The sequence below is a fragment of the Bos mutus genome, chromosome 17 (genome assembly GCF_027580195.1).
Source record: "Bos mutus isolate GX-2022 chromosome 17, NWIPB_WYAK_1.1, whole genome shotgun sequence".
Lineage (NCBI taxonomy): Eukaryota > Metazoa > Chordata > Mammalia > Artiodactyla > Bovidae > Bos > Bos mutus.
This window is the reverse complement of record NC_091633.1, coordinates 17,513,802-17,538,269: the sequence shown is the minus strand read 5'-3', so window position 1 is coordinate 17,538,269 and position 24,468 is coordinate 17,513,802. Positions and strand designations below refer to the sequence as shown.

Sequence of the window (24,468 nt, the reverse complement as noted above, 5' to 3'; positions counted from 1 at the left end):
CTAATTTTTCTCAGCGTTAAAGGCCACGCAGACAGAGCTGCTGGAGCTGCGGCGGAAATACGACGAGGAGGCAGCATCCAAGTAAGTGAGCGCCTCACTGAGGTGTGCCTCCTCCCTCTGACCCTCCCAGACCTGCCTCCTCTTTCTGACTCTCCTCCCTCTGATTCTGCCTGAGGCACTCATTTCACACCCTGTGTTCCACACTCGCACACAGCTGTTCCCCAGCCGTTCGTGGTGCCATCCACGCACCACACACTATAAAGGACACTCTGGGTTGCCAGCTCAGCCCACTCGACTGCTCAGAGGCTTCTTGTCCCATCCTCCCGGCGCTGTCCCCACTCCCCAACTTCACAATCCAACCCCCAGGGCCAAGCGTCATCTTCAGTTATTCTGGACTAGATATCACTTAATCCTCAAACACAAATATTTAGCACCTACTGTTTACCCACGGCTATGCTGGGTGCCTGGAGGAAACATCAGAACATGGCCCTGTCCTCAGTCAAGGAAAAGAGACAGATACTGGCTGATGTACAGGAATAAATTCTTTCATGTGCAGACACTGCTGAGCACTTACTGTTTGCCTGACACTGTTGGGGGCACATAGTAAATGCGATGAAGGGAAAAACTGGGAGAGCAGCAAGAGAGAATGACAGGGAGAGGTGCGTCCTGCTATCCAGGGTAGTCAGGGAGGACTTCTCTAAGGAGATGACCTTCAGAGCGAGACCTCAAAAACAAGAAGGCGATGGCCACATGAAGAAAGCTGGGCAAGGTGCTCTGGGCAGTGGGAAAGCTTGTGCAAAAAAAGGCCTTGAAGCAGAACATGCATGAATCACAAGTGTGACTTTTAGTCACCACATGTTCCCCGCAGACCACCCCCTAGCCCACACTAGACAGAGGGGCAGCCGAGGTGGATAAGGCCTGTCCTGATCCTCTGCTGCTGCTGCTAACTCGCTTCAGTCGTGTCCGACTCTGTGCAACCCCATAGATGGCAGCCCATCAGGCTCCCCTGTCTCTGGGATTCCCCAGGCAAGAAGACTGGAGTGGGTTGCCATTTCCTTCTCCAATGCATGAAAGTGAAAAGTGAAAGTGAAGTCGCTCAGTCATGTTCGACTCCTAGCGACCCCATGGACTGCAGCCCACCAGGCCCCTCCATCCATGGGATTTTCCAGGCAAGAGTACTGGAGTGGGGTGCCATTGCCTTCTCCCCTGATCCTCTAGGCCCTGCCAACGCAGAGGTGTGGGGAGGCAGCAAAATAAATGAGGGGAGTTGAGGGAGGCCTCCTAGGAGAACAGTGCAGCTGGGTTTTCAGCTCAGGACCTGGGGACTTCCCTGGTGGTCCAGCGGTTAAGACTTCACCTCTCAGTGCAGGGTTATGGGTTCAATCCCTGGTCAGGGAGCTTATATTCCACATGGCCCTCCATCAAAAAACAACATAAAACAGAAGCAGTGTTGTAACAAATTCAACAAAGACTTTAAAAATGGTCCACATCAAAAAAAAAAAAAGTCTTAAATAAACAGAAATAAAGCTCAAGCCCTGTCCTCTTGAGGAAGGCCTCAACAGAACCAAAGGCTGGAGGTGTAGTTCGGTGAGAGCATCAGAGGGTGGACCCCCGGTGGGGGATGAGGTGTCAGGCTGCCTGGAAGGGGCCCAGTGCTAAGGCCCCATTTTCATTTCCCCGCAGCCTGACCTCTTCAGTAGGAAGGATGGAAGGCAGCCTCTTCACAGCCTCCATCGCAAGACCCTTGGGTTGGCAGGGGCTGGGGAGTTTCAGGAAGGGCAGGGGCCCTGGCACCTGCCAGAATCCCTTCCTCAGGGCCTCATCTTTCTGTCTCAGGGCAGATGAAGTCGGCCTGATCATGACCAACCTGGAGAAAGCTAATCAGGTGAGGAGATGTTTGCCGTTTGCCGGGGCTCACTGACCCAGGGTGGGGGGAATCCCGGGCTGGGCGGAGCGGAGGGAGCTGAGCTCAGTCAGTATTCACTGAACTACATCCCGTGCTGAGCGCTGGGGCTAGGAGATGTCAGAGGCACCCGGCCCCTGAGTTCCCAGACAGACAGAACACTCAGAAATAGGGTGATGCAGGCAGCAGTGGTTGAGGAAGGGGCACCTGACCCAGACAGGTGAAGACATCCCAGAGAAAGGGTCGTTGAGCTGAGACCTGATGAGTAACTGGAGCCTGCAGAGGGATGGATTCCAGGCACAGGATGGCCCTGGCAAAGGCCAAGAAGCAGCCTGCAGAGCACAACGAGCGCCCTTCCCCGTGGAAGAAAGGGAGAGCAGGGACCAGGGGTCCGAGCCCGTCCCCAGGCTAAGCTGGGACACGGGTCTCTCCCAGCCGGACTAAGTGAGGAGCCGTGTTCCGCAGAGCCAGGGACAGTGACAAGGGACAAGCCTGGGGCTGCTTCTCTCCCTCTGTCCCGACCTGGGGGTCTCCGCCAGCCTCCTCACTCGATCACCAGCTGAGTGCTGGGTGGACCCCAACCTTCCCTGGGGCTCCCACATCCTCATCCCAGCCCGGATCCCTGGAAGTCCTTCAGCCTCTCTGAGTCTCAGTTTTCGCATTTATAAATGGGGTTCCCACATCCGGCCTCCCTCTGGCTTCAGATGCGTTGCCATCTGGGGGGCTGGGTTGGGCGGGACTCTGAAAGGAGGTAGGACCTGGCCATGAGGGTTCAGTCTGGAGTCCCGCAGGCCCACCACACCTCTTCCTCAGTGCCCTGCGACTCAAGCAGCCAGGGCCGTGGCCAGGAGGGGTCAGCAGTGTGACACCGCAGGCGGTCATCTCCCTGGGGGTGGTGGAGGGAGGCCTCCTAGGAGGGGCACTTTGAGCTGGGTTCTAAAGCCCAGGCGCTGCCCTCCTGAGGAATGGAAGAGGGCACAGCAGAGGCAAAGGGCCAGATGCAGGGCTGTGGGGGCCCAAGGACGGGGTGCTCCCTCCTAGAGGAAAGTTGGGGAAGAATAACACTTTTTAGATTGATTTTTTAAGTAGGTAATCCATTTACTTAGTTCAAAACTGAAAAAGCTCCATGAGGGCATAGCCCGGAAACTCCATCTCCCCTCCCTGAACTTGCCCCCAGACCCCCTCCCTTCAGCAGCCTCCGTTACCATGTCTGGGGTCTCCTCCCAGAGAGGCATTCACAAGCCCATGAATATCTACTTTTACCCCTTTTTAAACAGAAACAACAGTTACCAAGTGCACCCTTCTGAACCTTGCCTTTTCTGTGTGCGTATCTTAGAGCTTGTTTCGGATCCGAGTATAAGGCAGGTCCTCCAGTTTGACAGCTGCGTCATGTTATACTACAGGGACGCGTCATCAACTAACCCAGGGGAAGGCAAACTTTCTGTAAAGGACCTGAGAGTATATTTCAGCCTTGCAAGTCACTGTCAAAACCATTCAAAACTTTGCTCTGGTAGAGTGACAGCATAGACAATGTGGAAGGGAATGGGCGTGGCTGTGTTCCAATAAAACTTTATTTACATAAACAGGCAGCAGGCTGCATTTTGCTGACCTCTGATCTAACTCATACCCTTTTGGTGGTATTTCCAGTATTTTAACCATCATCCTTAATACTGCAGGGAATAACCTTGTACAGATATCATTTCATACATACCCAAGCCGCTACACAGGGCAGGTTCCTAGAAGTGGAACTGTTGGGTGAAAGAGCCGGGTGCTTATAATTTGGCAGATGTGGCCAGACTGCCTTCCATGGGTTAACCAGTTTACACCCCCTTCAGCAAGATAAGAGAGTCTGTGTTCTCATAGCCTCACCAGCACCATGTGGCATCCAACTTTTGGATTTCTGCCAAACAGGCTTAAGAAGAGAGATCTTAGAGTAGTCTGAATAGGAAGCATTTTTGATAATGTTTCTTTTTTCTGAGTATAAAACAAAACCTGCGCATTATAGAGTATTGAGAAAAAAGGACATGTTACCGTGTTAGTCTTTAATATCTGTATTTATTAATACTATCTTAAATGTGAGCAAGAGGATTCTGGAGCAGGTCATTATTACTTGCATGGTAAAAACCATGCTAGTTTTCCCCAGCTGTTCCCCTGGGGTGATGAGTCGAGAACCAGATATCCTGCATGTACTGGGGTTTGTGCTATAGGCAAGGAACCTCCCCCACCCCCGCTAAATATGAATCTGGGTGGTTGTATAGGAGAGGGACCTTCTGAGAAAGGGAGAGAAATCTGCTCTCAAGTATCCTGATGAACAGAAGGGCGAGTATCCTGGGTTTCTAGCCTTTAGAATGTAAATACTTCTCTCCAGGGGAAGATAAGACTAGTAACTTTAAATTCATCTTTACAACCCAGAGGATGTCTTCATGGTCTGCGTCTCGTGCCCCCTTGAAATGTCAACAGGCATCTCCCAGGAAGTGAATCTTTGGAGTTCTCACTAGCTGATCAGTCGTGTATTGATATTTACAAGGCTTGTCTTTTAGCCCAGATCTCAGGTCTCAGTCCCATTTACTCAGAAAGCCCTAACTGTGTGGAAACATAAAAATGTTTTCTCTACAATCCCACACACACCCAAATCCTTTCCCCAAACAAAGCTGACTCTTAACTAGAACTATTTTTGAAACAAGGCAGGATACCATAAATAAACAAATCATTTTAAAGATAAATCAACAAAACATGTGCATAATGTGTGTGAGTCTCTGTGCACATATAGTGGGCACTGCATACTGATTCCTGCGATCAGTGTATAAGTTAAACTTAATCATTTGACCTGCATCACCAGCTGGGGGTCAAAACACAGCTGTAGCTCTTTTCATTTTAATAGCACTTCAAGATCCCATCCACCCTGTTGTTGTTAGTAAAGGAATCCAGTTACTGACATATTTGTATGTGTCAGGCATCAGGGTGGGATACCTAATGAATCGTATTTACCACATCACTTACTTGCAGAACAGACTTATGAGGCAGTTGCTCTTATCATCCCCATTTTGCAGACAGGGAAACTGAGGCCAAGGATATGAAATTTCTTACCCAAGGTCACGCAACCAGAAAGAGACAAAGTACAGATGTCTTTCCAGGCCACAAGTCCACATTGTTAACATTTGAAAGCTTCCTTCCAAGCTTTTTTCTTATAAATTTTTGAAGAGTTAAGATTCAGTTTAGTCAGCTGTGGCATACTGATTTTTAGATGAATTTCAGTGCTCCTCCGCAGTAGTTGTATTCCATGGCCTCCATTTCACAGAAGGAAAACTGAGACCCAGAGAGAGGGGAAGTAACTTGCCCAGGGACCTGCAACAGCTTGTGGGCTTTGGAGCCAACCTCTGCAGACAACGTATGGCACAGGAGCTGGGGACAAGCTCTGGCCTTTTGACTAGCCTAGCCTGAAGTTTACTTGGCAGACAGAAGTGGCCTGGGAACATGCAAAAACTTGCCAGACTCATCAAGACAGCACCTCCCTTCCTGCCCTAGTGGAGTGGGAACGTTCTAGCTCCACCTGGAGTCCCAAACACACCAGGGGAACCCAGAGCCAACTCAGGGGCCCAGGACTCAGAAAGAGGACCCCAGGTCCTCAGACCTGCCTTCCCAGCTGTCTGAGACGGTGCAGGGGAGCAGTGGAGGGCCAGGGTGGGATCCAGTGTGGCCCCCTCACCTCTTAACCACACCTGCCCCAATTTCCTCCCCAGCGAGCCGAGGCTGCCCAGCGGGAGGTGGAAAGTCTTCGGGAACAACTCGCCTCCGTCAACAGCTCCATCCGCCTGGCCTGCTGCTCTCCTCAGGGACCCAGTGGGGTAAGGATGGTGGCAGAGCCAGAGGGAGAAGTTGGGAAAGGCCGTGTTTGTGGGTTGGAATATGTGGGTGACATTTTGTGGGTGGACTGTGTGCATCTTCATGCAATTGTGCACACGAATGGGTCTGGGCCTCTGCATACAGTGGGCATAACATCTTTATTACCAAAGTCAGTGTGTAGTTAAGTATAATTATCAATGCTATGATTTGCTTCGCCTGCTGAGGGTCAAACACAGCCACAGCTCTTTTTTTCAAGCTCAAGCTTCGTATAGCTTGAATCCACATACTTTGGAGTTTAGTCAGGTCAGAGAGGATCATTCGGCTGGAGCAGGGTAGGAGGTTGATCAGTAGAGCAGCAGTGCAGTTTTGATGGCTGCCACCAGGTGTCGCTGTTGACCCCCCTGGTCTCCACCGGCTTGGATGTGTGGGTCCACATACCAAGATCTGAGGTGGACACTCATATCAGGGTGATTCTGACAAGGTCTCCCAACCAGCCACATGTTACAAAGAATCAGTCTATTGTCGTCAACCCTGAGATTCCTGTGTTAAGCCAGTTAGGGCATCTTTCTCATTCCTCTTAAGTTGGTGCCCCTTTAAGGTCCTGGGGACATTTCCTGCCAAGGGATTTTAATCAACACCACCCCCACCTACCCTTCTGTCATATAATAAGAGTCTTCATTGTTCCTCTCCCAGAAAGCCTGACTTCCTTATGTAAATTGGTCCTCCTTCTTTCCAGATTCCTGCTTATCAAGGAATAAGATTCATGTTGTTGATGTTGTTGAATCACCAAATTGTGTCCGATTCTTTGTGACCCATGGACTGCAGCACACCTGACTTCCCTGTCCCTCACCATCTCCCAGAGTTTGCCCAGGTTCATGTCCACAGAATCGGTGATGCCATCCAACCATCTCATCCTCTGTGGCCCCCTTCTCCTCCTCCCTCAATCCTTCCCAGCATCAGGGACTTTTCCAATGAGTTGGCTCTTCACATCAAGTGGCCAAACTATTGGAGCTTCAGCATCAATCCTTCCAATGAGTATTCAGGGTTGATTTCCTTTAGGATTGACTGGTTTGATCTCCTTGCAGTCCAAGGAACTTTCAAGAGTCTTCTCCAGCACCACATTTAAAAGCATCAATTCTTCAGCGTTCAGCCTTCTTTATGGTCCAGCTCATGCAATTCATGATTGCTTCCATAATAACAGGTCTGCTCCGGGGTGATTTGCCGTCTCCATCCATGAACCTGAAGAGGCCACAGAATTTTCATTTCACCTGACACCCTGATACACAGACCTGTGTGTCTGTATCTTTCTATTTAAGTATTTGAACGCGTCTCTCTGAACGTGTGTTACTGTGTATGTGTGTGTGTGACCTCTGGGCAAATAACTGTATCCTTAATCTAACGGTGCCTAGTTTCCTCATCTGTACAAATAAGATCTGCTTTATGGGGTTATTGAGAGAATTACATGGCGTTTGGTTTATAATCTATGCTCAGTAAACATTCAATGCGATGTTATTATTAGTAGTGTGTTTGGGGCATGTCCAGGGTGTTTTTGCCCATGAGAGCATGTGGCGTCTGAGCACATACATGTTTCTATGTGTGATGATGATGTGTCTCCTGTATATTTCTCTGTGTGTGTGCTTGTCCACACGAGTACCCCCGCCGGTACACGTGTCAGTGTGTGCTGTGTCCATAGGGGTGTCCGTCTGTCCCCGTGTCCCAGGAGGCAGAGTGTATGTTATCAGCATGCTTGATGTCTGCACGACCCAGAGAGTGAACTCCAGAGAGACTGAGAGTGCAAGAGAGCTCATGAGGACGCCTCAGAGAGAATTTGCCAGTGGTTCTTAATTAACCCCCGTGGAACCCAGCAAATGCCTGTGCTAATCAACCACGGGAAACTTTGCTGGTTTGGGGGGGTGAGCTTTTCTGAGCACAACAGTGGCGCTCGATGCTAATTAATTTAATGTGTTAATGGCATCCGCTTCCTGTTTTAATTGGCATTTATCTCCATGGAAGAATAGCTGGGGTTGGTAGTGGTCGGTTGTTTTTTTTTCCCCCTTTGTAATGCTGCTTAGATTCGTTTGTAACTGAGCTCAAGGACAGCCTGACTTCAGGTGCTCTCAAACAGAAACCTCTTTACCTTCATCCAGGGCCATTTCCTAAAACCTAAAGAGGCCATGGGGCCTGGTGGCAAATTAGGGTGAGGAAGGAACCACCCTAATGTGACTCGTGGGTTCAAGGTCTCAGGTCTAATCCTGTGGTTCCCCTGGAATGGGAACGTCCCCCCCTGGGGTGGGACCTGGGCCTAATTTAGAAACCCAAACCTTTGTCTGTGCTGTTCTACGGCCAGGAACACCCTATCACTACCAATTCCTCATCCAAGTGACTACTTCGGTTTTTTATTCCTTTTTAGCAAATGTTTTATTGAAGTATAACATCCACAAGGGAAACTGTGCATAAGTGTACAGCATTTGGAATTTTTCAAAGTGAACACACCCCTTAACCAGCATCCAGATCAACAAGTAAAACATTTGGCACCTGGAAGCCTCCCTTATGCCCCCATCCAGGTGCCACTCCCCCGGGGGAGCCCCTCGCCAGACTTCTAACAGCGCACATGGGTTTTGCCTGTTTTGAAACCTGATATTTTTTTTTTCTTAGGAAATCTTCTTTCTTTTTAATTTTTAAATTATGAAAGTATGATAACATTGACAGGAGACTTGGAAAATACAGAACAAAGTTACAGATAGCTCCACTATATATTACAGTTTTTTTTAAGTAGATAAATTAAGATTTTTAGTTAGAGTTTCAATATCAAACTCTCAAATATTGATAGAATGAAAGCAGAAAGTGGAAGCATACAGTAGATCTGAAAAGCACTGTGAACCAATACAACATACTTAAGATTTATACAGTTTTCACACAACAGCAGGATACAAATTCTATTCAAGTTCCAGTAGACTATAAACCAAGAGACACAGGAAAATATCCAGGGACATAAAGTGCAAAAATTCCATCATCTAAAGGTATTGAAATCATACAGAGTCTGTTCTCTTATCACTGTGGCATTATGTTAGAAATCAATATCAAAAGGTATTTGAAAATAACCTCATATTTTCAAGTGCAATGTGACATTTACCAAGAGAGATCTTTGACTTAGCCATTGAAAGCCTCAGTAAAGTTAAAAGACTGAAAAAATACAGAGGGTGATGGCAGAGAAGAAAGCATTTAAATGAGAAATGGGTATCAAAATGAGAAATTAATATCAAAGATTTTTTTAAAAGCTCCGTGTATTTAGAAATTAAAATGTCCACTTTTAAATGATGGGTGTTGATACCTGATCTTAATAGAATCACACACACACTTCGGTGTCTGGCTTCTTTGGGTCTATGTTATAGCTGGGAGAGTTATCCGTGCTGTGTTACAGGTAGTATAGATTATTCATTTCTGTTGCTGTCGAGGGTTCCACTGTCTGAGTGTTCCACAACCCGTCCATCCATGTTCTGGGGTTCCTGGTTTGGTGCTGTTTCAGAGAAGGCTGCTGTGAACATGCATGTCCTCTGCCTTGGTGCGCAAGTCCCTGTGTTTCTCCTGCATATGTTCCAAAGACTGAGAGCACCGAGGTTTAGGGCACCATGTGTTCATCTTTAGTAGATTTGTTGTTCAGGTGCCCAGTCATGTCTGACTCTTTGCAACCCCTTGTGCTGCACCACGCCAGGCCTCCCTGTCCCTCACCATCTCCCAAAGTTTGCCCAAGTTCACGTCCATTGCTTCAGTGATGCTATCCAGCTATCTCATCCTCTGATGCCCTCTTCTCCTTCTGTCCTCAATCTTTCCCAGCATCAAGGATTTTTTCAATGAGTCAGCTGTTTGCTTCAGATGACCAAACTACTGGAGTTTCAGCTTCAGCATCAGTCCTTCCAACGAGTATTCAGGGTTGATTTCCCTTGAGATTGACTGGCTTGATCTCCTTGCAGTCCAGGGAACTCTCAGGAGTCTTCTCCAGCACCACAGTTCGAAGGCATCAGTTCTTCAGTGCTCTGCCTTCTTTACGGTCCAGCTGTCACAACTGTATGTGCCCACTGGGAGGACCATAGCCTTCACTATACGGACCTTTGTTGGCGGAGTGATGTCTCTGTTTTTCAACACACTATCTAGGTTTGTCATAGCTTTCCTGCCAAGAAGCAAATGTCTTCTGATTGCATGGCTGCAGTCACTATCCGCAGTGATTTTAGAGCCCAAGAAAAGGAAATCTGTCACTATTTGCACCCTTTCCCCTTCTATTTGCCATGAAGTAATGGGGCCAGATGCCATGATCTTAGTTTTTTTAATATTCAGTTTTAAGCCAGCTCTTTCTCTCTCCTCCTTCACCCTCAACAAGAGGCTTAGTTCCTCTTTGCTTTCTGTCATTAGAGTGGTATCATCTGCATATATGAGGTTGTTGATGTTTCTCCCATCTATCTGGATTCCAGCTTCTAACTCATCCAGCCCGACATTTCTCTTGATGTGCTCAGCATATAGATTAAACAAACAGGGTGACAGCAGACAGCCCTGTCGTACTCCTTTCTTGATCTTGAACCAATCAGTTGTTCCATACAGGGTTCTAACTGTTGCTTCTTGACCTGCATACAGGTTTCTCAGGAGATAGATAAGGTAATCTGGTATTCCCATCTCTTTAAGAGCTTTCCACATTTTATTATGAGCCACACAGTCAACGGCTTTGGCATAGTTGATGAAACAGAGTTGGATGTTTCTCTGGAACTCCCTAGCTTTCTCTGTGATCCAGAGCATGTTGGCAATTTGATCTGTGGTTCCTCTTCCTTTTCGAAACCCAGCTTGGACATCTGGAAGTTCTTGGTTCGCATAATGCTGAATCCTAGCATGCAAGATTTTAAGCATGACCTTACTAGCATAGGAGATGAGTGCAGTTGTCCAGTGGTTAGCACATTCTTTAGTGCTACCCTTCTTGGGAATTGGGATGAGGACTGACCTTCTCCAGTCCTGTGGCCATGGCAGGGTCTTCCAGATTTGCTGACATACTGAATGCAGCACCTTGATGGGTGTTCAGTAGATGCTGCCAAGCAGTCTTCCAGATCACTAACTTGTTCTTGAACTTCATTGCTGCTTAGACATACCTTCCTCCAAAGCACTTCTTCTGAGCAGTCCTTCTTCCTCCTAATTTCATTTCAAGAAGAGAGGACAGACATACAGGCACGTGGGACCAGCTAAGCAAAGGCTCAGAAGTGGGAAGGGCCTGATTTGGGGTGGGGGGGACTGAATCACTCTAGGGGAGCACAGCAGTCCTGCAGCCCCCTGCCCCACCCCTCCTGGCCCCTCCAAGCCCCTCTTTGTGCCCAGGATAAGGTGAACTTCGCGCTGTGCTCGGGCCCTCGGCTGGAGGCTGCCCTGGCCTCCAAGGACCGGGAGATCCTGCGGCTACTGAAGGATGTGCAGCATCTCCAGAGCTCCCTGCAGGAGCTGGAGGAGACCTCCGCCCACCAGATTGCGGACCTGGAGCGGCAGCTCACCGCCAAGTCCGAGGCCATCGAGGTAGGTCTCGCAGGAGGAGGCGGGCAGACGGGAGATGGGGAGGGCATCCCCCAGAGGAAGAATGTGGATCAGCCTTCCCCATCTGTGTTTGTTCTTCTAGAAGCTAGAAGAGAAGCTCCAGGCACAGTCTGACTATGAAGAAATTAAAACAGAGCTGAGGTATTGTGTCGGGTGGAGCCCCTCACACCACCAGGCCCTCTTCCCTGGCAGGAGGCTGCCTGGGAAGATTGCCAGGGTCCCTCAGGAAAGCTTATCACCTTCCTCCCTCCCACCAGATCCCGCTTTGTGGTACCCTGTCTCCTGTCCACTGGCACCCTGGCTATCATGCCCAGTCCTTTGTCATCAAGAGCTGCCCGTGGGGAAACAGCCTTGTTGGTGCTGTTGCAGGGCAGGGTGGGGGTGGAGCAGGGGGAGGAGTGAAAGTGGAAGTTAGTCACACAGTAGTGTCCAACTCTTCGAAACCCCATGGACTATATAGCCCACCAGGCTCCTCTGTCCATGGGATTCTCCAAGCAAGAATACTGGAGTGGGTTGCCATCTCCTTCTCCAGGGGATCTTCCCGACCCAGGGATAGAACCCTGTTCTCCTGCATTGCAGGCGGATTCTTTACCAGCTGAGCCACTGTGGGGCAGGGGGTGATGCCTTAATCAGACCAGCTCAAGCTGCACCTCTCCAAGGGGAGCAGACCACTTCACAAGCCGCTGCTTCGGGCCTGTTGTCCACTGAGTCCCACGTTGTGTGAGACCCAGGGGTGGGGTGGGTGCTCTCAGGGAAGAGGAGCAGGTGGTGTGCCTCTCACGAGGCCTCCCCCTGGCCTGAGGACCCGGCTGGCCTCACACTCTGTCTGCACTTTCTCTGGCAGCATCCTGAAAGCCATGAAGCTGGCTTCCAACACCTGCAGCCTCCCCCAGGTGAGGGTCCCCACCAGCGTCCCTACCGGGCAGGCTGCCCTCAAGAGCTCTGCACCAGCCATGCCCTCTCAGCCCTGCTTCTTGTCCCCTCAGGGCATGGCCAAGCCCGAAGACTCACTGCTCCTGGCAAAGGAGGCCTTCTTCCCTGCGCAGAAATTCCTTCTGGAAAAGCCTGGTCTTTTGGCCAGCCCTGGTAGGGGAGGCGGGATGCTCTCGGGGCTGAGGGGCTGGGGTGGGAGCTGTCCGTGGGTCTCCAGCCTCCTCCACACCCTCAGACCACTGCCTTTAACACAAAGGGCAGGAAGACAATGGGTAAAAGGCGGGCATGTTGATTGAGCGCCTGCTGCCTACCTGGGGCTGAGCTGGTGGCCGTCCACGGCTAAGCCAGTGGGCGACTGTCCCCTAAGGTGGGACACATGGAGACACCCAGCTCACTCAGGCCCTCCCAGGGTCCCTGGAGGGATCCCTCATGCCCAGCCTTCGTGAGCAGCAGGGAGAGGTCACAGGGCGTTCACACTAACCCTTACTGCAGACTGCTGGGAAAAGCTTGTCTCCCCCAGATCGCCCCTTCTCCCCACACAGTGGCCTCATGACCTTTCAGCCACATGGCCTCAGCACATGTGTGTGCTGTCTCCATTTCCTCATCTGTGAAGTGGGCAGTTACCGGCCCTAGTAGGTGCTGTGCGGGTAGATGCGAACGCGTAGACAAGGAGCACGGGGCGAGCACTTAGGAAGTGGGCTGTCCTGCTCCGGGATGGGGATTAACCCTCCCCGGGCAAAGTGCTGGGCCTGTAACAGGTGCGCGGTTAATGCGCTTGGCGGTGGGAGGGTCACCCCGGAACTGGAATCTGGCCCAGGCCTTGCAGAACGGGGACTAGAGAAGGGGGAGGGGAGCGTGTGGCAGAAACACCAGTGTTGGTGCCTCACGCCGTCGGACGCCTATAGCGCTTCCCCGCACCCCTCCTGCCCTCTCTCCGCTTCCTCTCCTTCCAAATCTCTCCCTTTTTGTATGTCTCTCTGCCTCTCACTGTCTCTCTGCCTCCTTCTCTATCTCTCTGAACCTCTGTCGCTTCCTCTTTCACTCTGTCTCTGCCTATCTTTGTCTTCTCCCATGCTATTTCTCTCCATCTGTCTGTCTCCCTATCTCTGTTTCTCTCTGTGTCTCTCTGCCTGTCTCTTCCCATCACTGTCTATTTCTCTGTCTTTCTGTCTGTCTCTCCTCTCTTCCTCCATCTGTCTGTCTGTCTTGGTGTTCTAGAGGAGGACCCTTCGGAGGATGATTCCATCAAGGACTCTCTGGGCACGGAGCAGTCCTACCCGTCCCCTCCACAGCTCCCACCGCCACCAGGGCCCGAAGACCCCCTGTCCCCCAGCCCAGGGCAGCCCTTGCTGGGCCCCAGCCTGGGCCCTGATGGGCCTCGGACTTTCTCGCTGTCCCCCTTCCCCAGCCTGGCTTCAGCAGAGAGACTGACAGGGGACACGCTGCTGTCCAAGCACATGATGCCCCCGACTGCCTTCAAGGGGGAAGCTGGAGGCCTGCTAGTGTTCCCCCCAGCCTTCTATGGCGCCAAGCCCCCCACGGCCCCTGCTACCCCAGCCCCTGGCCCTGAGCCGCCCGGGGGTCCTGAGCCAGCAGAGGGGGGCGGGGGCGGCATGGCCACGGCCGGGGCTGGAACAGAGGAGGAGCAGCTGGACACGGCGGAGATCGCCTTCCAGGTGAAGGAGCAGCTGCTCAAACACAACATCGGGCAGCGGGTGTTCGGCCACTACGTGCTGGGGCTGTCCCAGGGCTCGGTCAGCGAGATCCTGGCCCGGCCCAAGCCCTGGCGCAAGCTCACGGTGAAGGGCAAGGAGCCCTTCATCAAGATGAAGCAGTTCCTGTCAGACGAGCAGAACGTGCTGGCCCTGAGGACCATCCAGGTGCGGCAGCGAGGTGGGTGCTGGCTGAGGGCCCGTCCACAGAGCCGTCTCCCCAGGCCAGCCCCAGGCGTGGGGCTGTTGAGGGCTGAGAACACGGCTCGCAGTTCAGAGCCTGAGTCTGCCACCTCCCAGCTGTGTGACCTGGGGCAAATGACTTTGCCTCTCTGTGCCTCAGTTTCCCACCTTGTAAAATAAGGGAAACCATTCTCAATTCCTCCTGGGGCTCCCTGTTCCCTGTCCCATAGACCTGGGTGCTGCTGTGGTGCAGTTCAGGCGGATAATGGTGGGGAAAGGCCGGGTCCCTGGGGCTGCCTTGGCAGGTACCCTGTAAGCACTTCCAAGCCTCAGTTTACCCATCCATAAGATGACCGGGGTGACGCCCCCAACCTTGACAGACTCAGTTTTCAGATAATCCATGTGATGGCCCCAAGTTTTGACCCCACAGACACCTGAGTTTGTGTCCCAGCTTTGCCATTCATCCGCTTAGTGACCTCAGGCAGCTCTCTTTAGCTGCTCTATGTCTCAGTTCCCCCATCTGTCAGGCTCCTAAAGAGAGTTAAATGAGCATAAAGCATATAATAACTCCTTGAGAATTGTTAGCTATTTTCTTTTCTTTCCTTTTTTTTTGGCCACACCTTGGGGCATGTGGGATGTTAGTTCCCCCACCAGTGATCGAACCTGCATCCTCTGCAGTGGAAGCACAGAGTCTTAACCATTGGACCACCAAGGAAGTCCCAAGATGATTGTTCACTTTGATGGTGGCTGCCCTCATTGAGTTTTGTTGTTATTTCAAGCTGAATCTCTTGTGGGTCCACAGTTTGTCACACGGACTCACAGTCTGGCTCTCACTCTCCTGGCCCTGGGAAGAAGACACCAGCGTGTCACCCTGCCCAGCACCAGGGACTGACCCCCAACATGCAGGTCCCCACAACAGACACCTCCTTTCCTCCCCCAGGCAGTATCACCCCAAGAATCCGCACGCCAGAGACCGGCTCGGATGACGCCATCAAGAGCATCCTAGAGCAAGCCAAGAAGGAGATCGAGTCACAGAAGGGGGGTGAGTGTGGCCACAGCAGGTGAGGCCTGAGGCCTCCAGGGCCTGTCCTGAGCAGGAGGTGAGGCTGTGTCCACCCCAGAGGGGATTCCAAGCAGGTCTGAACCGCTTTTCCTTTTTCACAATCTGCAGCCAATGAGATCTAGGCCTGGAAAGTACCAGCTCCATTATCCAGTATGGGAGCTATAAGCCATTTAACTACAGTTAAGTGAAATTATGGAGAAGGCAATGGTACCCCACTCCAGTACTCTTGCCTGGAAAATCCCATGGGCAGAGGAGTCTGGTGGGCTGCAGTCCATGGGGTCGTGAAGAGTCGGACACGACTGAGCGACTTCACTTTCACTTTTCACTTTCATGCATTGGAGAAGGAAATGGCAACCCACTCCAGTGTTCTTGCCTGGAGAATCCCAGGGATGGGGGAGCCTGGTGGGCTGCCGTCTATGGGGTCGCACAGAGTCGGACACGACTGAAGCGACTTAGCAGCAGCAGCAAGTGGAATTAAAACCTCAGTTCTTCAGCCACAGCAGCCACATCACACAGGTGACACCACTGCCGAGTTCTGTTGGGGGTGCTGCTCTGGGTTGTTTCCGGAGGCCCCGTGATCAGTATTCACCAGGCGCTTGTCAGGCACCTCGACCTGAGCCTCACCATCTGACCATCCACCTCACCCTCCCTGCACTGTACTTTCTGGTTCCCAATGAGATGCTGCTCCCCCAGCTTCCTCCCACCTCTCTGACCGTACCTCCTCCACTTTCCCAGTGGGTGCCCAATCAGAACGCAGTGATTGACAACAACACAGATTGATCTTCTTACAGTTCTGGAAATCGGAAGTCCAAAATCAGCCTCACTGCGCTACAGTCACGGTGTCGGCAGGGCTGCGTTCTTTCGGGAGGCTCCTAGGGAAAATCCGTTCCCTTGTCTTTTTCAGCTTCTAGAGGGCGTCCAGATTTTCTGCATCCTGGCACCTTCCTTCATCTTAGCGTCGTAGCATCTTTAGTTTCTTTCTGTCTCTGTCTCTCATCTTTCTGCCTCCCTCTCATAAACGCCATTGTGATTTTGTGGGGCCCACCCAGATAACCCAGGATAATACCCTCATCTCAAAATTCTTAACTCTGATCATATCTAAAAATTCCCTTTTGCCATGTGAGGTAACATATTCACAGGTCCCAGAGGTTGGGATATGGATATCTTTGGGGGACCGTTATTTAGCCTATCACAGTGTGCTTTCTCCATCAGCCCCTCATGGGGTTCCCCCAGAACTCCACCCCAGGCCCTCTGACTTTCTTATTCTTCTTAGATGAGTTAATCTGCTCCTGGAAGTTTCAACAACCCTAACCCTAACCCCGTCCAGGGGTTACTTAAGTTTTCTCAAGCTTGTACATCCCGCATCCCACCTGCCACCAGCCTAGTGAGCCAGCATCATCACTTGCTGGGACTATTACAGTAGCCTCTTTACTGGTCTTGCCAATGACCAGTCTTGCTGGTCTTGCTTTACTGGCCTAGACCCCACTCCAGCTCATTCTCCACCCAGAGGCCACAGGGATCCTTCAAGAGGACCACATATTCATGTCACTATTTGAAATCCTTCCATGGCTCCCTATTACCCTCAGGATAAAATCCTAATTCCCCAACAAGGGTTACAGACCCTAGAATAGTCTTCAGACTCCTCCTGACCCCTCCATGCCTCTCACATGAACTATTTTTGCTCATGACCATCCTCAGTCCTGTTTCTGTGCCCCTAAGGCCATCTTCACCCCAGCCACCTTTCTGTCCGGCTCCTGCTCCTACTTTACAACTCAACTCAGGAGTCATCTCCTCCAGGAACCCCTATCCCCATCCTGGTAGATTGGAATCCACCCCTCCTCGGATCCCCTGTAATGACCTGTGTTGTTCGGTGCAATGGAGCCTGAGTGCCTTGGCTGCCAATTTTGCCTCTGCTATTTATTAAACAGTGTGACCTCTGGTAAATTACTTAGCCTCTCTGTGCCTTCATTTTCTCATCTTTAAAATAGGTGCAGTATTTGTATTCCCTTCTCAAGGTTGTGTGAGGATCAAATGACATCAGGCATGGCACGCACTCAGCTGGGGTCCAGTATGTAGAAGATGTCCCTGGAAAGTTAGCCGTCCACATTACATTATCACTATGTCTCCATTGTTGCATTTATTCATGTTACAAATGACTCTGCTGATGTGGCTGTCCCTCCAAGTGGGGGATTCTTGCAGCCAGGGAGCTATCACATCCCTGCACCCAGCATAATGTAGTACAGCCAGTGCAGACCACAGCTGACTCAACTGGACACTGGCTTCAGCACTCCCACTCCATTTTACAGTATCTGCTCCCCCCTGGTGGTGACTTGGGGCAAGTGTCCCTATTCCCAAGTCTGCTGCTGGAAGCTATGAATTTCCCACAGACCCCTCTTTTCCTGGTCCCTGGAAAGGACAGAGAGAGGTTAACCCTGCTGGGATGCTGCACTGCCCCACCCAGATAATCTGCTGAGCCCCGACTGTGTACACACTTAGCTATGTCTCCTTGGTCAATTCTGGTAGCAAAAGAGAGGCAGTCATTCAGTAAACATTAAATGCCTACTGTGTGCTGGACAGAGGTTACACACGTAGATAAGACACAGTATTGGGGTGAAAAGAACCATGAGAAACAGTCTCATGTAACTTTCCCACTAAAAAGGACAGCTGAGGCCAAAGAGGGGGACATACTCACAGAGACCAGAGGAGAACAGGGCCTCCTGACTCCCTGCACAGTGCTCTCCCACTGGGAGGTCTGCATCAAGGTAGCAAAGAAATTAAAAAGACATCACAGAGGGAAACCTTTGCTCCAGTGGCCCAGGCAGGAGGTTTCCATTTAGGGTCTGTGAAAAGTTCAGCAAGAGGAAGAGTGCCGGGTTACCCCCCGATGTCCCTCACGGAAGTGAAGACTAAGCAGAGACCAGTTAGCATCCCTCTGGGAAGGAAGTGAACGTGGCTGACACTGACCTGGGAGCTCTGCTTTTGGGGATCAAAGGAAATATTCAGAATGGGAACAAAAATATATATAGAAGCTATCTCTTTATTGTTGTTTCCAACAGTGACAAAGTAGAAACCTAAGTGTCCAGCAGTGGGGGGCTGGGTAACTAAAGCCAAGAGTATTTCTTCAGTGGCATATGCAGCCATTAAAGATGGAAGAACTTCAGCTCGTAGGAAGAAACACTCATGTTGATACTAAGTGGGAGCAAGCCAGGCCACACTGAACAGATTGGAAGGGAAAGCTTGGGAAAATTTCACGTGATTACCACTGGGGAAAGCTCAGAGGGGATTCTCATTTTCATCTTAAGTTTTTGTGCATTGTTAGCTTTTTTTTTAGCAGAGGGGGATTTTTTTGGCCATGCTCGCTCTCTGTTGCTTTGTGTGGGCTTTCTCTAGTTGTGGTGAGCAGGGGCTGCTCTTCGTTGTGGCGGCTTCTCTTGTTGCGGATCACAGGCTTGAGGGTGCTGGGCTCAGCAGTTGTAGCACCCAGGCTTTGATGCCCCATGGCACGTGGAGTCTTCCCAGACCAGGGTTCAAACCCGTGCCCCCCGCATTGGCAGGCGGATTCTTACCCACTTCCACCAGGGATGTCTGCTTTTTTTTGAGGTAAAATTCACATAACATGAATTTAACCATTTTAGAGTGAAGAATTCAGTGGCCTTTAGTTCCTTCACAATGTTTTGCAGCCACTGTCTCTTTATAGTTCCCAGACATCTTCATCACCCCCAAAAGGAAACACTGTACCCGTTAGCAGTCACTCCCCATGCCTCACCTCCCGTGAGCCCCAGGGAGGCCCCAGTCTGTTTTCTGTGTCTGTGGCTCTCCTTGTTCTGGATATTTCATATGAGCGGAAACTGTCCAAAAGGTGGCCTCTTGTGCCTGGCTTCTTTCACTTCGCGTAATATTTTCAAGTTTCCTCCATATGGTATCAGTGCTTCATTCCTTTTATGACTGAATAGTATTCCATTGCTCTATTGCTTTTTAATTGGCAAAGCAATAGAAATTATTTTTAACGGCGCTATGAGGATCCACCGGGGTGCAGACTGCACAGTGAGATAGTAAAGGAAGGGCTGTGTTGATCTAGGTTCGTTCAGGGGTGGGGAGAGACCCCAGTGTAGGAAAGGCCACTAAGAGAGCAGAGGGAAGCCCGGTCCTGCTGTTCTTTTGTGTTGACCACTTGTAGAATTTTCACCAAGTAATGTATTGCTTATTTGGGTTGCTCTGCCGCTCAATAGAAAGCAGGTTATACTGTGTGTCCCCTTCTGGGACTTGCTTTTATTTGCATAGGTGGATCACAGCATGTGTAAAAACAACTGTCTTCTTCTAACCTTACAGTATCCCCATGAGCGCTTTTTCCACATAAGCTAAAATCTGTGTCCACCTGGTTTTTATCCCCAGACACAGAGGTTGCCCCCAACATATCGCTGGTAAAAATTCTGTGCTGTGAACACCTTTGTCCTTCAAGCCATGCCCTGTCCACGGGCCTCCAGCCTCCCTGTCCCCTTTCCCACAGGCGAGCCCAAGAACTCAGCAGCCCCACTGAGCCTCACCAACGGCACAGCCCCACCAGCACCACCTCGGAAGACGCCATCAAGAACATTCTGGAGCAAGCACGCCGCGAGATGCAAGCGCAGCAGCAGGCCCTGCTGGAGATGGAGGCCGGCGCCCGGGGCCGCTCGGTGCCTCCCTCGCCCCCAGAGCGGCCCTCACTGGCCGCCATGAGCCAGAACGGGGCCCCGACGCTCGTCAAGCAGGAGGACAGCGGTGTCGGCAGCGGGGGGACGAGCAGCAGCGGCACGCAGACCTCCCTCACGGTCCTGTCCCCGGCCGCCTTCGTGCAGAGCATCATCCGGAAGGTCAAGTCGGAGATCGGCGACGCCGGCTATTTCGACCACCACTGGGCCTCGGACCGCGGCCTGCTCAGCCGCCCCTACGCCTCTGTCTCGCCCTCACTCTCCTCCTCCTCCAGCTACTCCGGCCAGCCCAATGGGCGGGCCTGGCCCCGTGGGGACGAGGCCCCCGCAGTCCCCGAGGACGAAGCGGCCGGGAGCGAGGACGAGCCCCCCAGGGTGGGTGAGCTCAAGGCCGAGGGGGGCGGCCCTGAAGGGGGCGGCGGCGGGCGGCTGGCCTACTACCCAGCCTATGTGCCCCGCACGCTGAAGCCCACCGTGCCGCCCCTGACCCCCGAGCAATACGAGCTCTACATGTATCGCGAGGTGGACACCCTGGAGCTGACGCGCCAGGTCAAGGAGAAGCTGGCCAAGAATGGAATCTGCCAGAGGATCTTCGGGGAGAAGGTGAAAGTGGTGGGGTTCGCCCCAGAGGTTCAGGGAGCCTGGGGAGCAAGGACATCTTTGCCGTGTCCATGGCCTGGAAAGAAGGGTGTGTGTGAGTGTGTGTAAGTGAGCAAGAACTGAGCAGAAGCAGGATTCAGACCCAGATCTGAGTGACCCCAAAAGCCCTTTTTCCTGTCCCTGGGCAGTGGGGAAAGGGGAGCCACGGACAAGGCTGGTGTTCAGTTCTGTGGTTTTTAAAGCTGTGAAAAGCTTCCATCTGGTTAGTTAATAGCCGCCTACCCCCCTTCTCCAGTAACCTCCATCCCTCCCATGGTCCATTCCACTTAAGTGTTAGGCTCAGCTCAGCTCGGAGGAATGGGAAACACAACATAGGAAGGCTTCCTGGAGGAGGAGGCACTTAAGGGGTCTTAAGAGTCCAAGGACGATTTTTAGATGGGCTTCCCTTGTGGCTCAGCTGGTAAAAAATCTGCCTGCAATGCGGAAGACCTGGGTTCAATCCCTGGGTTGGGAAGACCCCCTGGAGAAGGGAAAGGCTACGCACTCCAGTATTATGGCCTGGAGAATTCCGTGGACTGTAAGGAAATCTGGAAGGGCACTGCAGGTGGAGGGCACAGCACAGGCACACAGCAGGCATATGGAGAGTGAAGATCACTTGAAGGCAGCCCTCTCCTCTTGGAACAGGAGTGAGCAATGGGCCCTAAGGGTCTGGGGAAGAGAAGTGGAGGGGATGGCCAGGACCTGCTGACCCAGCCTTCCCGCCCTGCCCATCCCCAGGTGCTGGGCCTGTCACAGGGCAGCGTGAGTGACATGCTGTCCCGGCCGAAGCCGTGGAGCAAGCTGACGCAGAAGGGACGGGAGCCCTTTATCCGCATGCAGCTGTGGCTCTCGGACCAGCTTGGCCAGGCCGTGGGCCAGCAGCCCAGCGCCTCCCAGGGTGAGTACAGATGGGGCCCCGAACCACCGAGAGCCCTCACTCTTCCAGTCTGTGCATTGGCTTCACTGCCCAGGTCTCCCTTCCCCTGCCCCTCCCCGCTGCTGCCCTGAAAAGGGCCCCTGCTCCCCTTTCATCCTTCCCTCAGCCAGACTGACCTCTAGGTGGCGCCAGAGTGCCTCGACTGAGCGGGAGTAGGGGTGGGGGCGGTGCCCACCTAACCATCCCATGTCAGAAGTCTGCTGATTGATCTCTTTCCCAGCAATCCAGCTTGCAGCCTCAGAATCCTTCTTCGCACAGAGCCTTTGGGTTTATATTAACAAATTTCCATCAGGCACCAGTTAAATACATTGAGGAAGAAGTACCTTTTTCCACTTCACTGGAAGGTGCCCTGTGGACCAGCACAGGAATTTCTGAACACGCCCCTCCCCATTAGGGACACCTCCCCAGGCATGTCCCCTGCCCTCCCCGGACTGTCCCGTGGCTCAGCTCACGCTGGAAAGTCCAGTGAGTGGGTGACTCTTGATTCCTCAGGAGGTGACCCCCATTATCTCATGGAGTCCTCTTTATGGCCCTGAGCAGGGAAGTTGCAAGTATAGCACTGCTTGTATTATGGCCCCATTTAACAGATTCAGGAACTGAGGTTCAATAAAGTCACCCTATCCAAGATATCTTCTAAAAAGTGGTTTTCTAACATGCTGCTGCTGCTGCTAAGGCGCTTGTTATGTCTGACTCTGTGCGATCCCATAGATGGCAGCCCACCAGGCTCCCCCGTCCCTGGAATTCTCCAGGCAAGAACGCTGGAGTGGGTTGCCATTTCCTTCTCCAATGCATGAAAGTGAAGTTGCTCAGTCGTGTCTGACTCTTAGCAACCCCATGGACTGCAGCCTACCAGGCTCCTCCATCCATGGGATTTTCCAGGCAAGAGTACTGGAGTGGAGTACCATTGCCTTCTCCGTTTTCTAACATATATGTACACAAAATGTCTTATGAAAACTGTGGTTTTATTTTTTAAGGTAATTACCATTTTGTTATAGTGAGACTATTAAAGCTGTACTCTCACAGCAACTGTCAAGTATATATATAAAATAGGATTGTTAACCTCAGTCACCGTGCTGTGTATCAAATCCCAGAACTTACTCATCTTATATGCATCTTTTTATTACATTATATTATTGATTGCTGTGGGGACTCACTGTATTTTACTTAGCTGACTCTGGCAGTTGGACTTGTCAGTCATTGCCAAGTCCTTTTTTTTTTTTTTTTCTTAACTTTTAATTTTGATGTAATTTCTAACTTACCAAAGCGTTGAAGCAATAGAACCAACTTCCTATATCCTACATACTGATTCACCAGTTGTTAATTTTGCCATATTTGTGCTCTTTCTCTCAACCATTTAAGAGATTAATTGAAGATATCATGCCCCTTTACCCCTAAATATTTCAAAGTATTTAGCAAGAATGAGAAATTTTACAATAATACAATACTACTATGTAACCCACCATCTATATTCCAAGTTTCTTCAGTTGTCCCAATAATCACCTTTATATAATTTTATCTTTCCCTGTCCAGGTCAAATTCAGGATCACTTGTACTTAGTCATCATGTCTCTTTAGTCTCTTTCAATTTGGACAGTTCTTCTGCCTCTCTCTAAAGTTTTTTAGTTTTGACGTTTGTGAAAACTGGAAGCCAGTTATGTTATAGACTGATGCTCAGTTCAACTTTGTCTGATGTTCCCTTGTGGTTAGAGTCAAGCTGTGCACTTCGGGCAGAAATGTCCCAGAAATGTTGCTCTGTCCTTCTCAGTCCATCATATCAGGAGTCACCAGCTGTTGATTTGTCCTGTGATTGGAGGTGCTAACTTCAATCACTAGATTGAGGTGGTGTTGGCAGACAACTGTACTTGTAAAGTTACTGTTTTTCCCTTTGTACTTAGTAAGTATCCTGTGGGGAGATACTTTGGGACTAGGTGGATATCTTTTTCCTCCTCCAACTTTCATCTACTGGTTTTCACAGCCAGGATGGTCCCTACCTGAGATTTTACTGTGGTAGTTGCAAAATGGATTGTTGCTAACTCTTGGCTGTAACAAACAAGCCTGCCCAAACCATGCATGTCTATGCCAGATTGCAGTAACTGCCTTCTCTGTCTCTCTGCGGCCCACAGTCAGTCCCACTGAACCAAGGTCCTCGCCATCCCCACCCCCTAGTCCCACGGAGCCACTGGAGAAGAGCTCCCAGGAGCCCCTGAGTCTGACACTGGAGAGCAGCAAGGAGAACCAGCAGCCAGAGGGACGCTCCAGCTCATCACTGAGTGGGAAGATTTACTCGGGCAGCCAGACCACAGGGGGCATCCAGGAGATTGTGGCCATGTCCCCCGAGCTGGACACGTACTCCATCACCAAGAGGGTCAAAGAGGTCCTCACAGACAACAACCTAGGTACAGGGTACCGGGAGTCAGGGGTGCTGCCTCTTGCCCTGCTTGGCTCCCCCTTGCCTTAAGGAAAGAGCCATGGTGAGATCCCAGGCACTGGGGTCCCTTCTGCAGGTGCTGCTCAGCCCTGGGCCACCCAGGGCTCCCTGGGAGGCATCTGACTCTGAACTGGGTCTCTAGAGTGGACAGCAGGGAGGTCAGTATGCTGTCCTCCTAAAGTGCTTAGCCCACAACTTTCAAAACTTTCTTCCAGGAGGACTTAGAGAATCCCAGGAAGATTCGCAGTTATTCCGAGTTATTCTCAGATAACTCAGTCCTCATCCAATGCTGGGGGCCCAAGGGAGAAATCTGGATTCTTTAATTTTTTGAATTACAAACTCCTCCACGTCTCAGATGGGAGTCAAGTCATGCACACAAACCTCAACTTTTCACTACAATTTTTATAATAAAAATAAGGTATCACTATTTGAAAATGCCAAACAATACAGAAAAAAAAAAAGTTAAAGTGTAAACAAGTAAAATCTCCCCTAACCTCCCAGTCATACGCCACAGTTTTTCTGTATCTTTGATATTTTCTGAACACATACAAAATTGTATGTTCACCTAGTTTCTTCTC

The 24,468-nt window shown here is 51.0% G+C and overlaps 1 protein-coding gene across 1 annotated transcript in view; it reads left to right on the top strand.

Moving 5' to 3' along the window:
* Nucleotides 1–24,468, top strand: part of CUX2 (cut like homeobox 2) — a 101,825-nt gene that overhangs the window by 70,277 nt on the left and 7,080 nt on the right. Inside the window, 13 exon segments of the mRNA XM_070386172.1 lie at nt 15–81; nt 1,837–1,885; nt 5,644–5,748; nt 11,099–11,290; nt 11,391–11,449; nt 12,153–12,201; nt 12,274–12,394; nt 13,460–14,134; nt 15,077–15,178; nt 19,707–19,759; nt 19,762–20,490; nt 21,265–21,424; nt 23,586–23,858. Coding sequence (XP_070242273.1) covers nt 15–81; nt 1,837–1,885; nt 5,644–5,748; nt 11,099–11,290; nt 11,391–11,449; nt 12,153–12,201; nt 12,274–12,394; nt 13,460–14,134; nt 15,077–15,178; nt 19,707–19,759; nt 19,762–20,490; nt 21,265–21,424; nt 23,586–23,858 — 2,634 coding nt within the window.